This window comes from Oryzias melastigma, unplaced genomic scaffold (assembly GCF_002922805.2).
Source record: "Oryzias melastigma strain HK-1 unplaced genomic scaffold, ASM292280v2 sc00316, whole genome shotgun sequence".
NCBI lineage: Eukaryota > Metazoa > Chordata > Actinopteri > Beloniformes > Adrianichthyidae > Oryzias > Oryzias melastigma.
In genome coordinates this window covers 103,993-116,065 of record NW_023416922.1, presented here as the reverse complement: position 1 = coordinate 116,065, position 12,073 = coordinate 103,993, and the positions used below count along the sequence as shown (strand labels likewise).

The following is a 12,073-nucleotide window of genomic DNA, read 5'->3' as shown; positions in this document are numbered from 1 at the left end:
GGTTAAGTTTTCAAAATTTAGTTTAATTGTATTAATTAAATGTTTATCCTGTTCTGCCCACGACCTAAGGATGTGTTTTGGATTTTGGCCCCCTGTGCGATTGAGTTTGACGCCCCTGATCTACAGTATTCAAACACAGAAACACACAACAGATTTACTTGTTCAAGTTTAAATCAGTAACTCACAAGAATAGAATCAGGACCTACTTTAACTTATGCACATACTGCAGAAACATTAAAGTTTAAATACTTTGATTTACTGTGATTAAATAAAATATTCATTTCATCAGTCCTTTCCCATTCATATTCATTGGACAATCCGGCTGTTTTGTGGATGATTTGGAGACTCCTGCAATACCTACATAAAAGCTAAGAAGCTCGCAAGAGCACATCGAACTAGCACTGGCCCACATAACAGACATGTGTATAACAGCAAACATTATCCAAGAAATAATAATGCTAAAGCTTGTCCTTCAGTAGAGCTGATGCCTTGAAATTTGCAGATAGAATGTCAATGTTTCTAGTCATCTTTTTATCATAGCGGGACACCTTTGATATTTGAATCCCTCTCAGAACTCCATCAAGCTTCTTCTAAACCTGACTCTCTGAACCTTCTCCTCCATCTGATTCGTCCTCATCATTAACTTTCTACAGGTCATTTTTGCCTCTCTTGGATTTAGAACTTGGTTTGAGCCTCTGAGATAATAAAAACCAAAATGACAATATAAAGACTATAGATTTCACTATTATTGCCATTATGTGCTATTGACTCCAATTTTATGCAATTATTCTCTTTAAAGGCATTTTTTTCTGTTTTTTACTTTAAAGTTTTGTTGATCAATTTGTTATTTCTTTGCTCATTCAATGGCTTTATTGGTGCATTTTATAAATTAAAGAATACTATCGAAATATGTTTAATCCTTTAACACCTGGGGCATCAGCGGCGATGTTTAAACACAGAATTTTTAACGTACACTAACTTTTCAAATTGTAACGCAATGAACAGAATTCCAGGAGATTTTGAAGGAGAAACGCAACTCGTGCTGCTTCAAAATCTGCTGGAATTATGTTGACAAGTGGAGAGTTACAGTAAAGAACATAAACACTGGAGCTCTGGTGTTAAATGGTTAAAGCTATTCAGACGTTTTTGTTGTTAAATCTAAACAAATGTCATTCACCTCTCAAATTGTTAACCTAAAAGTGACAACTTTTTTCTTTATATTTTGTATTATTTAGATGATTTTTTTAACAGTAGCAACATATTTATGGTTAATTGAGCACATTATATATTTGAACCGATAAAGTTTATTTTCGTTCAATTACTGTAGACATGCTCTTCAAAACAAATAAAAAAAAGCTATAAAACTGGAAACAAAATAGAACACATACAGTTTTTAATAAGTGATGATGGAATGGTACTCGCCATTTGTGTGATTTGCCGTGTGCGATTCACACTCCAAACCAGCCGGTGGCGCTAATGCGCTACAAAGCTATTTACGAAGCCACGGAAGAAAAAACAGCTGGAGGTGCTAGCACGCTAGCAGCGTTAGCTTGTGTTCAGAGGACGGCTGTGTTTTGTCGGGAATTTTGTGAGGTTTTTGGACAGAAAGGATGACAAGTGGTTCGTATCGGAACATTTTTGAAGAGACGGAGATATGGTTCTGATTTATTTTTGTACGTATCTCCTATCGCAACCCAGAAGTAAACAGAACAAGGCCGCGCTAGCAGCGTTAGCTTGTGTTGTGAAGGCGGTGGTGTTTTGTTCGGACGTTTGTGAGGTTTCTTAAGAGATTTAGCAATACGTGGTTAGATTCAAAACAATCCTTTTAAGCTAAAGTGTCGTAAATGAGCGAATACGTGTTGAACGTAAAGACAACATTGTGAGACTAGCAGATGATCGGAGCTGCTGCTGTTCGGAGGACTTTGGTGTTTGTTGGAGCTGAAGATCTTTGCAGCTGCAGGAACCATGTCTTCGCATGCTCTGGAAGATTCTGCCATCGTCCAAAATGAGCAGGAGCTCTGTGGTCAACGAAGACTGGTGGATATCTGCTGGAACCCGCAGCTTCAGCTCCACGTTATTGGTATGTTCACTGCATCCACCTGCAGACAAATACATCCATCAACATCGCATGTCAACAGGAATGAATCTATTGCATTTCGATCAGAGAAAGCGAATTCATCTACGTTTCTATGAATGTCGGATGACCACAAGACAGTGTTGCCAGATTGTGTCAGTTTTCCAGGCCAAAAGTAATCTGAAAACCCCCAGACACAGGAAAGAACAGCCCAACCCTTCTGTGGGGGATGTGGTGTGTATGTGCTTGAGAGAAATGTTCATAAAAATATATATACATTATACAAACCCGAGGAAAAATCCAAAAGCAGTACTAAAATGTATCACAAAGATAATTCTACAAACTTAATTGAAAAACCTTGATGAAAAATTCAATAAAATAAAATGTCACTTGTAGGGGGCAGGGAAAACAGGGTTGTTTAACAGCTGAAAGTCTTGACTGTGTATTGACTTTAAATTGACAGTAAAATTAAAATATTTATGACAGGAAGCACCGTTCCCTGTAACCCTTCTGCTCTCATTGGCTTGTTTTACATTAAAAGTGGGGTCATCTGGACCCCACAAGACAGTGCGCTGAACTTTTTTTTTTTTTATCATTAATTTTTGAGTTTCACTAATGTCCATGGCAGACATAAAATCCTGTCCACCTTTGTCCACATTTGTAATGGAAAGAATCACATATCAATATATGGACCTCAAAGAGAGCGGAAGGGATAAGCTGCGCACATGCGCAATATCAGAGCACTCCCACTCCTTTTGCGCACAGCTAATCTGTCTTGCGCACAAAATAAAATTTCTATTTAACATTAAATAAGATTATCCAATAAAACAGGGTTGCTCCTCACATCAATAAGAATGTGGGTAGATCATTCCCTGCCCTCCACTTCGGCCATTCTAGTTTCTTTACTGTTCATGTTTTCGTCCCCACAAGTGCAGAACTCTGTCTGCACTTGTGGGGACGAATGCCACAGTGGGCCTGTGACAGCCCCAGTTGCCCAATGAAGCAATTGTTTAGTGATATTGGGCTATAAAAATAAAATGGAATCACTGCCCGTTAGAAGTAAATATATACATATATAAAAAAACTCCCAGCGAATAATCTTCCTCACCATGAATACATCACTTGATTGACATGCAGAACGGCCAATCAAACATCCAGATACAGGCGTCACTGAACTAAGTGGAGTGCTACTAACTGCTGCGCACATTAAGCCGGTCAGTGAAGAACGTTCTGAGAGACAAATCAGGATCAGCTTAAACTGAATGAAAAAAACACATTGAAAATTTGAAAAATAGGCATTGAAACTGAACAAAACTTAAAATTTGAAAACAGGACATTATGCATTAGGGGGAAAAAATGAAAATTTGAAAATTATTTTTTTTTAAAACTGACTTTGTTTTTGAAAGTTTGATTAAAAAATACTGAAAACTTGAAATAAAAATAACTTTAAATGTCAAAATTACTGATTAAAAAAATATCCCTTAGTAACAGCTGCTATTTTAAATTGTCATTTTATTTTTTAATCTTCACTTTCAATCCTCTCTAGAGTTTAAATTCTGAGTTTTCACTGTTGAGCTGAGCCTAATTTTACATGGGGCGGGGCTTTGAGCTCATTGGCTACCTGTAAACATTCCATGATTCCTCACAAGGTGATGGGGATGTGACTCGTTTTCTGCTGCAGATCGTTGTCTGTTTCTATCTCAGTCTGCATCGCCACACTCTGATCAAACTTAGGGAGGAGAGCAGTATCACTACTGTGCAATTTTACCTTGCAAATAATGCGGTGTACCTTTCATGGTCTCGCTGTTTGGTGGTTTATTTTTTCAGTGCAACTTTGCTGTTGATCTTGTCAATCGATCTCCGTGCCGTCTTTACATGCAGCTTGGCACTGTTACATAAACCCCTACTGTGATTAGATCCTTGTTTTCATCCTAATAGTAGACTTATTTTTCTATGAAAGTGTCTCATAACTAGGGCTGTGGTTCATTGCTTAGGTGGCGATCCGATTCGATTCACGAATCAAGCTCAACGATTCACGAATCGAACCACGATTCTTACTTTTTAATATGTTTATTGCTATGTGCATGTCTATTTACTGGATGGATGAAAATTTTAATTATTTGTATTTTATCATCTTTTTTACCTTTATCTAGAACAGGAGATCAGAATGAACAAAACTGAAAAAAAAACACAAAGATTCAGATTAAAAATAAATTTTGTTTTTTCATTTTTAACTTTTTTTTTTGTCAATCTTCTGGTCCAGCAGTAAAACAACATAAAAAGGATAAAATCACTGCTGTTTTGGATTATTTATCACCAAAACCTGAAAATATTCTCCACAGTTCTCTATCCTCCAAGTTCTTCAATATTTTACATTCTAAGCATTACATATTGGTGCAGAGCCCAAAGTTCTTTTTTTTTTTCACAGCAGAATCAGCTGATTCACGTTGATTACATCCACCTTTCAGCAACGTGAGGCTGTTTCTTCAGAATAAGCTGGAGTTTCGTTAATTGTGTCAAATGTTAAAGAGTTATCATAGCCAAAGTAATGTAAACACTGGAGCTAAAGCTCCGATGTTAAAGTTGATTCATTTTTTCAGAAGTTATGTCTGTGAGCGGAACTTCAGTCTCAGTTTTTGAACAGAAAAAAAGCTCTCCCTAGTTTTACTTTGAAATCCGGAAGCTTCACCGTCACAAAGATGTGTTTACTTCTGGTGGAAGTACGGCGGCTCTTTCAGCTTTGTTTTAGTTTGTAAACTTAAAATCCTAGAATAAACTGCATTTTAGAGCAAAAATACATCGTCCCCAGATGATATTTTGATCATCTTTTACTACATTTATAAAGATCGCGAATCAGCGATCTTGGACGTCGCAAATATCCTACTCAAATTTTTGGGAGCAAATCACGAATACCCGAGCACCCGGATACTCGTTACAGCCCTACTCATAACAACCAAAACCTCGAGGCTGACTGAACATTTGAAGGATCTTGTTGTTGTTTTTGTCGCGGTGTGGAGCTGCCCAAAGGCTCGGTGTGCTCTGCTGCCAACTAGTGGTTGGAGGTGGAACCAGAAAACAAAAGCAAGACGGCAAGGACGCTCGTAAATAATTAATAATAATAATAGCAATACATTTTTTTAAGCTCCTTTCAAATCACCAAAAGACATTTTACAGTAAAATAGCAATAAAATAATAAAATAGTACACATAAAAGCAAGACACAATAAAAACAACAGGCAGAAGATTGGGTTCTGGCAGATTTAAATAGGTGAGTTTTGAGTCTGGATTTGAATAAAGTAAAAGAGTTTATTTTACAGAGGTCAGGAGGGAGAGAGTTCCAGAGTTTGGGAGTGGAATCAGGCTTACTGGACAGATAGAGCTGGGTGTTGTCGGCGAAACAATGAAAACTGATGTTGAATTTGCGGAAAATATTGCCAAGAGGTAAGTGATGAAAATAAGTGGACCAAGGACAGAACTTGTGGAACACCAGAGGAAACGGTTGAGGGCTGAGATTTTAATGCTTTAAGTTTAATGAAATAAATGACACAAATATCCCCATGGCAACATTTTAAATTGATGCAAGTGTTTCCAAACAAATATCACGATATATCGCCGAATCGATATTTTCCTACACCTCTATTAGAAACTGTAAAACCCTTATCAGGGACCCTTAATTCCTAGGCCAGAGGATTGCAACCTGTAGCTCTGGAGCCACATGTGGCTCTTTTACCCCTCCATTGTGGCTCTCTAGTTAAAGCAAAAAAAAGTTACTGTAAAGTAAAAGGTGAGTAAGTTAAAAAAATAAATAAATAAACCAAGTTTATTCAACTCATTCACAAACAGTTGAAGAAAAGTATCAGTTCTTCATAGTTTACCAAAGTTGTACCAAAACACAGGAAATTTATTTAGCTCTGTGTACCACAGAATATCAATTGGTGGTCAGTAAGAATTTATACTTATGGTTAACTGGGTCATAAGGCTGATTTTTGATTTTTGCACAAATTAAAAGATTTTAAAATGTGTTTTAGGGTAAAAAAAACTGTAGGGGTCATCCAATTTGCTTTATATTCTTATTTACCGTATTTTTCGGACTATAAGTCGCACCGGAGTATAAGTCGCAGGGGCCAAAAAATGCATAATGAAGAAGAAAAAACCATACATAAGTCGCACCGGAGTATAAGTCGCATTTTTTTCAAGTAATTTATTTTACAAACTGGTTGAAAAAAACGATATTACATCATCCTGGAAGGTAAGTTGTAACATTCATAAGTGAATAGAAAACAGCCTGAATATGTGTCAACACATATTTACATATTAGCATCACGAAAAAAATGAAAAGGTGTAGCATTTATATAACATAACAGTTTTATTTAACTATAGCCTCAAGAACTCATCAACTTTGTATCTTTACTGTAATTAATTGCACGCAATCTTACTCCATATCACTAAATCCCTTAAATTCTTCGTCCTCTGTGTCACGTCTGAATAACTAAAGTAAATAAAGTAATTGCATAGATCACCATAAGAGGGCACTCTAGACTTACGGTCCATATCTCATCTCATTAAAAATTCGTATATAAGTCGCACTGGAGTATAAGTCGCAGGGACATTCAATCTATGAAAAAAAACGCGACTTATAGTCCGGAAAATACGGTAGTTAGATTTGTGAATTTGTAGATGAGATGCACCACAAATTGTAAAATATTTTTTTTAAGTCAACACTGACATTACACTATCTACTACTAATTTGCTCCATTGAAGTATGGCACAAGGTGTCTTTTTGAAGGTAAGTCATGTAAACCTCTCTAAAATGCTAAAAACTACTTAAGATTTCGAAAAAACATTTTTTTACCTTAAGTTTGTTTTAGCTATGCGGAAAAACAATACTTAATTTATCATTATCCTAATAATAACAGTAAAATAGACAAAAATCAGTGTCTTATTTTTCTGAAGGTAAGATTTTGTGGCTCCTACAGGGTTACATTTGAATCATTGACCGTAAAAGATACTGGGCTTCTCGAGCCATGAGGTCCCCCATTGGAAATGCATTACCTCTGTGGCTGCATTTTCTGTACGCGGAAGCAAATCGGTTGCACCGCTTACCCCGCATGCGCGAAACCACACGTCACTTCCGCTCTTCACCCACTGTACCACACAGTCATTTCCAAACAGTAAAACTCCTTGATCACAAGAATTTGTTTTCTCAACAACCGAGAGCTTCTCCTGACTAGATTACAGTGCGAAAAAAAGTCACAGAAATATAACTTAACTTTATCCTTTGCCCGGTTTTCCATCACTTTCCTTTTATTCCGTTTTTCCACGCCGCTGGGATAACTTGGATAGCTTGGTCTTAAAAATTGTGCAGTTAAAAACTTTTTCCGTTTTACTTTTCTGGTCTAAAGTTTTTTTTTGTTTGTTTACTACGATTATGTTAGTGAAATTACATATTTCAAGATGTGAGAAATCAAGTAATGAGGTAATTGTAATTTAATTACTGAAGTTTGAACCGTAATTTATTACATTACTCCATTTACTGACAAGTAATTGTTCTGAAATTCAAGGATTTGTTTTTTCCTTTGTTCATAGGGTTGGGAAATGGGTCGAGAATTGGTGCTAATTTTTCATATACTAGATCTTAAAAAGGTCTTAAAAAGTCTTACATTTAACTTGAAGGAACATGTAGGAACCCTGATATTAGATGTTTAATGTTCTAATTTTCCTCACAAGAAGCTGAAAATTCAACAATGGGGCCCCCAAGTGGCTTGTGAGCCCTAGGCAGCTGCCTTGTTTGCCTGTAGGAGGAAAAAGGCCTGTTCATAGCAGTGGTTTATGAGTTTTGTTAGTCATCAGTGAAAATGCTGCAAATGTTTGCGTTGCATCAATGGAATAGTTTTTTTTCCATGTATACCTGCTGTTGCAAATTTGCATTAAAACAGAATTATGTTTATTTTGAGTACTATTTGAACTTGGCGCGGGCCACCTCGGCAGGCGGCCAACCCGGGGCCCGCCGTCTGTCTGTCGGCTGAGGGCGTGCACTAGCAGGGAGCACCGATTCGTTGGTTTTAGGCAGTTCCAACCACCGTGATCTAACAGATAACAGAAAAACATCAATTGTCCTTTTTTTCACCATGAAGCGCTGAGTTGGCGACTCCTGTTCCTGTCGTGCGCAACGGCCCGTACCGCTCGTTCCTATAACTAATATTGCTTTCTACACATTCTTACTCGTTCATCATACGTCTGGCCGGGGGTGGGGCGTTTCCACTGTTTCTGTGACTGAGATAAAGGCTGTCCCGCATTAACCCGAGAGGAGGAAAAGTAGGGGACTTTTTTTTTTTATCATTGTCTTGACAAACATAAACAAAACATCACAGTTCAGGAGAGCCAAGCAGGTTACCTGCCCTCTCCGCAACACCTGTCTCTCTCCCAGCGTATGGAGTGAGCAGACACCGCTGAGGAAGGCTGTCCATCTGTCTGCAGACAGAACCGCCGCGCTGCAACAGGACAAAGACAGTCGTAAGGGATTTGTATTTTACTTCTTTATTTCCGATCGGGTCACTGAAAACATGCTCGCCTCAATAGCTTCTTTATATGAACCTGCCCACTATGGCAGGAAAAATAAAGGGATTGGCTAAAACTTCACAGTACTCAAGAAAGTAGAAATGATTGACATGTCCAAAGAACAATAGACCTTCAATGAACTGCTGCACTGTTTGCAGCAGCTGCTTTCAGTTTCGGTAGAGCCGTGTGAATGATAACTGTTTCTGCTTGGAATCAAACCCCAGTGACCAAACCTAGTTTTACCATGCCCACGCCCTATGGTCAAGAGCGCCTTATGTATTTGTTAAATTTAGAAAAAGTACCAGTTAGTCAAACTGCACCCTATAACCCAGTGCACCCTATGGTCATGAAAATACGGTAAATTCATGGGTCAAGAGGTTTATTTTCTTCAATTTGGTGTTTGACTCACTGAAGACTGAAAGACTAAAACAACTTCTTACTGTCTTAACTTTGAATGAGATCTAAAGAGTTGGTTTTTTTTGTTTGATTTTCTCAATTGAAATGTTAAACTGTGGAGCTTCATACTGATGGAACTTCTTACTGTTATAGACTTTCAGTGGTATCTGACAAAACGTTAAGTCCTTTTAAAGGGGGTCCTTCTTGTGTTTGTGTCTCTGCAGTCCTTCCCCAGCATCATGAGACGGAAGAGAATTTCAGAGTGGAACAGGAAGAACCAGAACGTCTGCAGATTAAAGAGGAACCAGACCAACAAGAACCACCACAGGTTAAAGAAGAACCAGATGAACTACAACCACCACAGATTAAAGAACTGGATGAACCAGAGCCTGCACAGATTAAAGAGGAACCAGATGATCCAGAACACCCGCAGATTAAAAAGGAACAGAAATATCTAGAACCACAACAGAATGAAGAGAAATGGAGGGTACTGAAACTACCACGGATTAAAGACGACATAGAAACGCTTGATCTGAAGCAGGAGACTGATTCCTCAATGGAGATTTCTACTTATGAGGAAAATGAGAAGAGTGAAGCAGATCTAAAAAATCAACAGAGCTTTAATGTAACTGATAGTCAGGATGAAAACCCCACTTCAACTACGGATGAAGAGATAGACCCACAGAACAGAGAACAGGAGATCCCAAGAGTCTGTAAAGAATGCGGTAAAAGTTTTGGTTCCTTGTCTCAGCTTAGATTTCACATGCGATTCCATACAAAATGCAAGCCATTTGCTTGTAAAGACTGTCCTAAAAGTTTTAGTAAATTAACTAAGCTTAAATCGCACATGAAAATCCATAAGGAAGAGAAGCGTTTTTCTTGTGAACAATGTGAATCAAAGTTTACTCGTATGTCTAATCTCAAAATACACTTGCGAACTCACACAGGAGAAAAACCTTATACTTGTGAAGAATGTGACAAAAGTTTTTGTCGTACATTTGAACTGAAAAGACACATGAAAACTCACACCAGAAAGAGGCGTTTTTCTTGCAGAGAATGTGACAAAACTTTTATTGATAGGTCTTATTTCAAAACACACATGAAAATTCACACGGGAGAGAATCATTTTTTATGTAAAGAATGTGATAAGAGTTTCATTCGTTTGTCCCATCTTAAATCACACATGAGAACTCACACAGGAGAGAAGCCTTTCTCTTGTGAAGAATGTGACAAAAGTTTTGGTCGTATGTATGAGCTCAAAAGACACATGACGACTCACACAGAGAAGCGTTTTTCCTGCAAAGAAGGTGATAAATCTTTCAGCGATAGGTCTTCTCTCAAAACACACATGAGAACTCACACAGCAGAGAAGCCCTTTTCTTGTGAAAAATGTGCAACAAGTTTTAGTCGTGTATATGACCTCAAAACACACATGAGAACTCACACAGTAAAGAACCCTCTTTCTTTAAAAGATTGTGATAAGACTACATCGCATCCTAAATCACATATGAGACTTGACACAGAAGAGAAGCTTTATTCTTGTAAAGAATGTAATAAAAATTTCCATCATGCTTCTACTTTCAAATCACACATGAGAACTCACACTGGAGAGAAGCGCTTTTTTTGTAAAGAGTGTGATAAAAGTTTCAGTAGAACACCCAGTCTCAAAACACACATGAGAACTCACACAGGAGAAAGACCTTATATTTGTAAAGATTGCAGTAAAAGTTTTACTGAACGTGCTCATCTCAAAAAACACATGCAAATTCACACAAGAGAGACCTTTTCTTGTAAAGAATGTGCTGCAAGTTTTAGGCAAATATCTGATCTAATTTCACACATGAGAACACATGTAGGACACGAACATTTGTCTTGTACAGGATTTTGTTTACACTCGTTAATTAAAAAAGACAACAAAACTTTGCTGTGAACACATACAGTATAAAATAAGACATTTTGGGTTTACTTAAGAAGAGGGAATTATTGTCAAGAAGTAGAATTTTATCTTTAGCAAGAAATAAACTGGAATTTAAAACAGAACTTGTCCTAATTGAAAATGTTTTTAATGTTGATTTTGTTGTCTGGGTTTTTGCAGTTGATTGCCATATATTGCGTTCCGTTTTGGGATTCTTTGCACACTTGTTCAGACGTCCTCAGACGTTACCTCTGGAAGACTCAATGCATAGTAATAGCACGTGTGTGCCACGTCACATGTCACGTGACAGCTGATCCAGTAATATATTTCGACATGTCTTTTGAAACAGAAGTGCCAAAAAGTGATTATGAAGGGAAAATCTGAGCAGAAATCTGTGACACCAAGTCTTTTATATTTAGGGATAGAGTTGTGAAAGATCAAGTCTGGAACAAAATGTGCTTTTTGACTTTTCTCACCAAACCTCTTCCAACTGCAGGTCATTGGATTGGTATTGAGCATCAACAGTCCAATGTGGACACTATATGCCAATAGCTCGTTCAAGAATGACCGTTTAGCCCGTTCTTGAACGTACCACACATTTTTGGTGTTAATGTAGCATCAGAGTTGATTCTTCATCTCTTGAATGGCTTTTACCAGTTCAAAGGTAACATTTGTTTTCCCAAGGGAATTGTGTGTTGATTTGATTTTTAAAGACATTTTGCTAAACAACAATCAAAAAATGTTTTTTTTTGTTGGTTGATTTTTATTTGTAGATTTTTTTTTTGGTGTTATTATTTGGTTTAAAGTTGCTTAGTAGACCGTTGTGGTTTATGCTACTTGTTTAGGTCTGTGTATTACCATGACAACAATAGAACTATTTTGTAGACATTTCTAATCCTAACACTTTTTATGTTATCAGTGAACGTTTTAGTTGGGTCGTGTAAGTAAGTAACCATTTTGTGAAGAAAAAAAAAAAGTTATATTAAGAAGTCAGATAAAGAAACAGACTGGTGTTTGTGTTGTTGTGATTCCTGTTTTCTAGCAGAGATTCGAAGTGTTTCTGTGTTCTATTTAGTTGTCAGTGTTCTGTCTCAATCTTTCCTGTGAAGAATAAAGTGGACGTGAACATCA

The 12,073-nt window shown here is 37.3% G+C and overlaps 1 protein-coding gene across 2 annotated transcripts; it reads left to right on the top strand.

The window, feature by feature from the left end:
* The first annotated feature begins 1,231 nt into the window (after positions 1-1,231).
* LOC112138253 (gastrula zinc finger protein XlCGF57.1) lies at positions 1,232-12,073 on the top strand. 2 transcript variants are annotated; one of them, XM_036210938.1, is made up of 3 exons: positions 1,232-1,673; positions 1,955-2,080; positions 9,252-12,073. In XM_036210938.1, the coding sequence occupies exons 1-3, from the start codon at positions 1,655-1,657 to the stop codon at positions 10,955-10,957; spliced, it is 1,851 nt and encodes a 616-aa protein (XP_036066831.1). In that variant the 5' UTR covers positions 1,232-1,654; the 3' UTR covers positions 10,958-12,073. The 2 variants fall into 2 exon arrangements, with proteins under 2 accessions (XP_036066831.1, XP_024116584.1); XM_024260816.2 differs by having other exon boundaries at positions 1,235-2,080.

Coding starts and splice junctions, on each gene's coding strand:
- LOC112138253 (XM_036210938.1), top strand. Junction 2,081..9,251: donor GCTTCAGCTCCACGTTATTG/GTATGTTCACTG, acceptor GTGTCTCTGCAG/TCCTTCCCCAGCATCATGAG.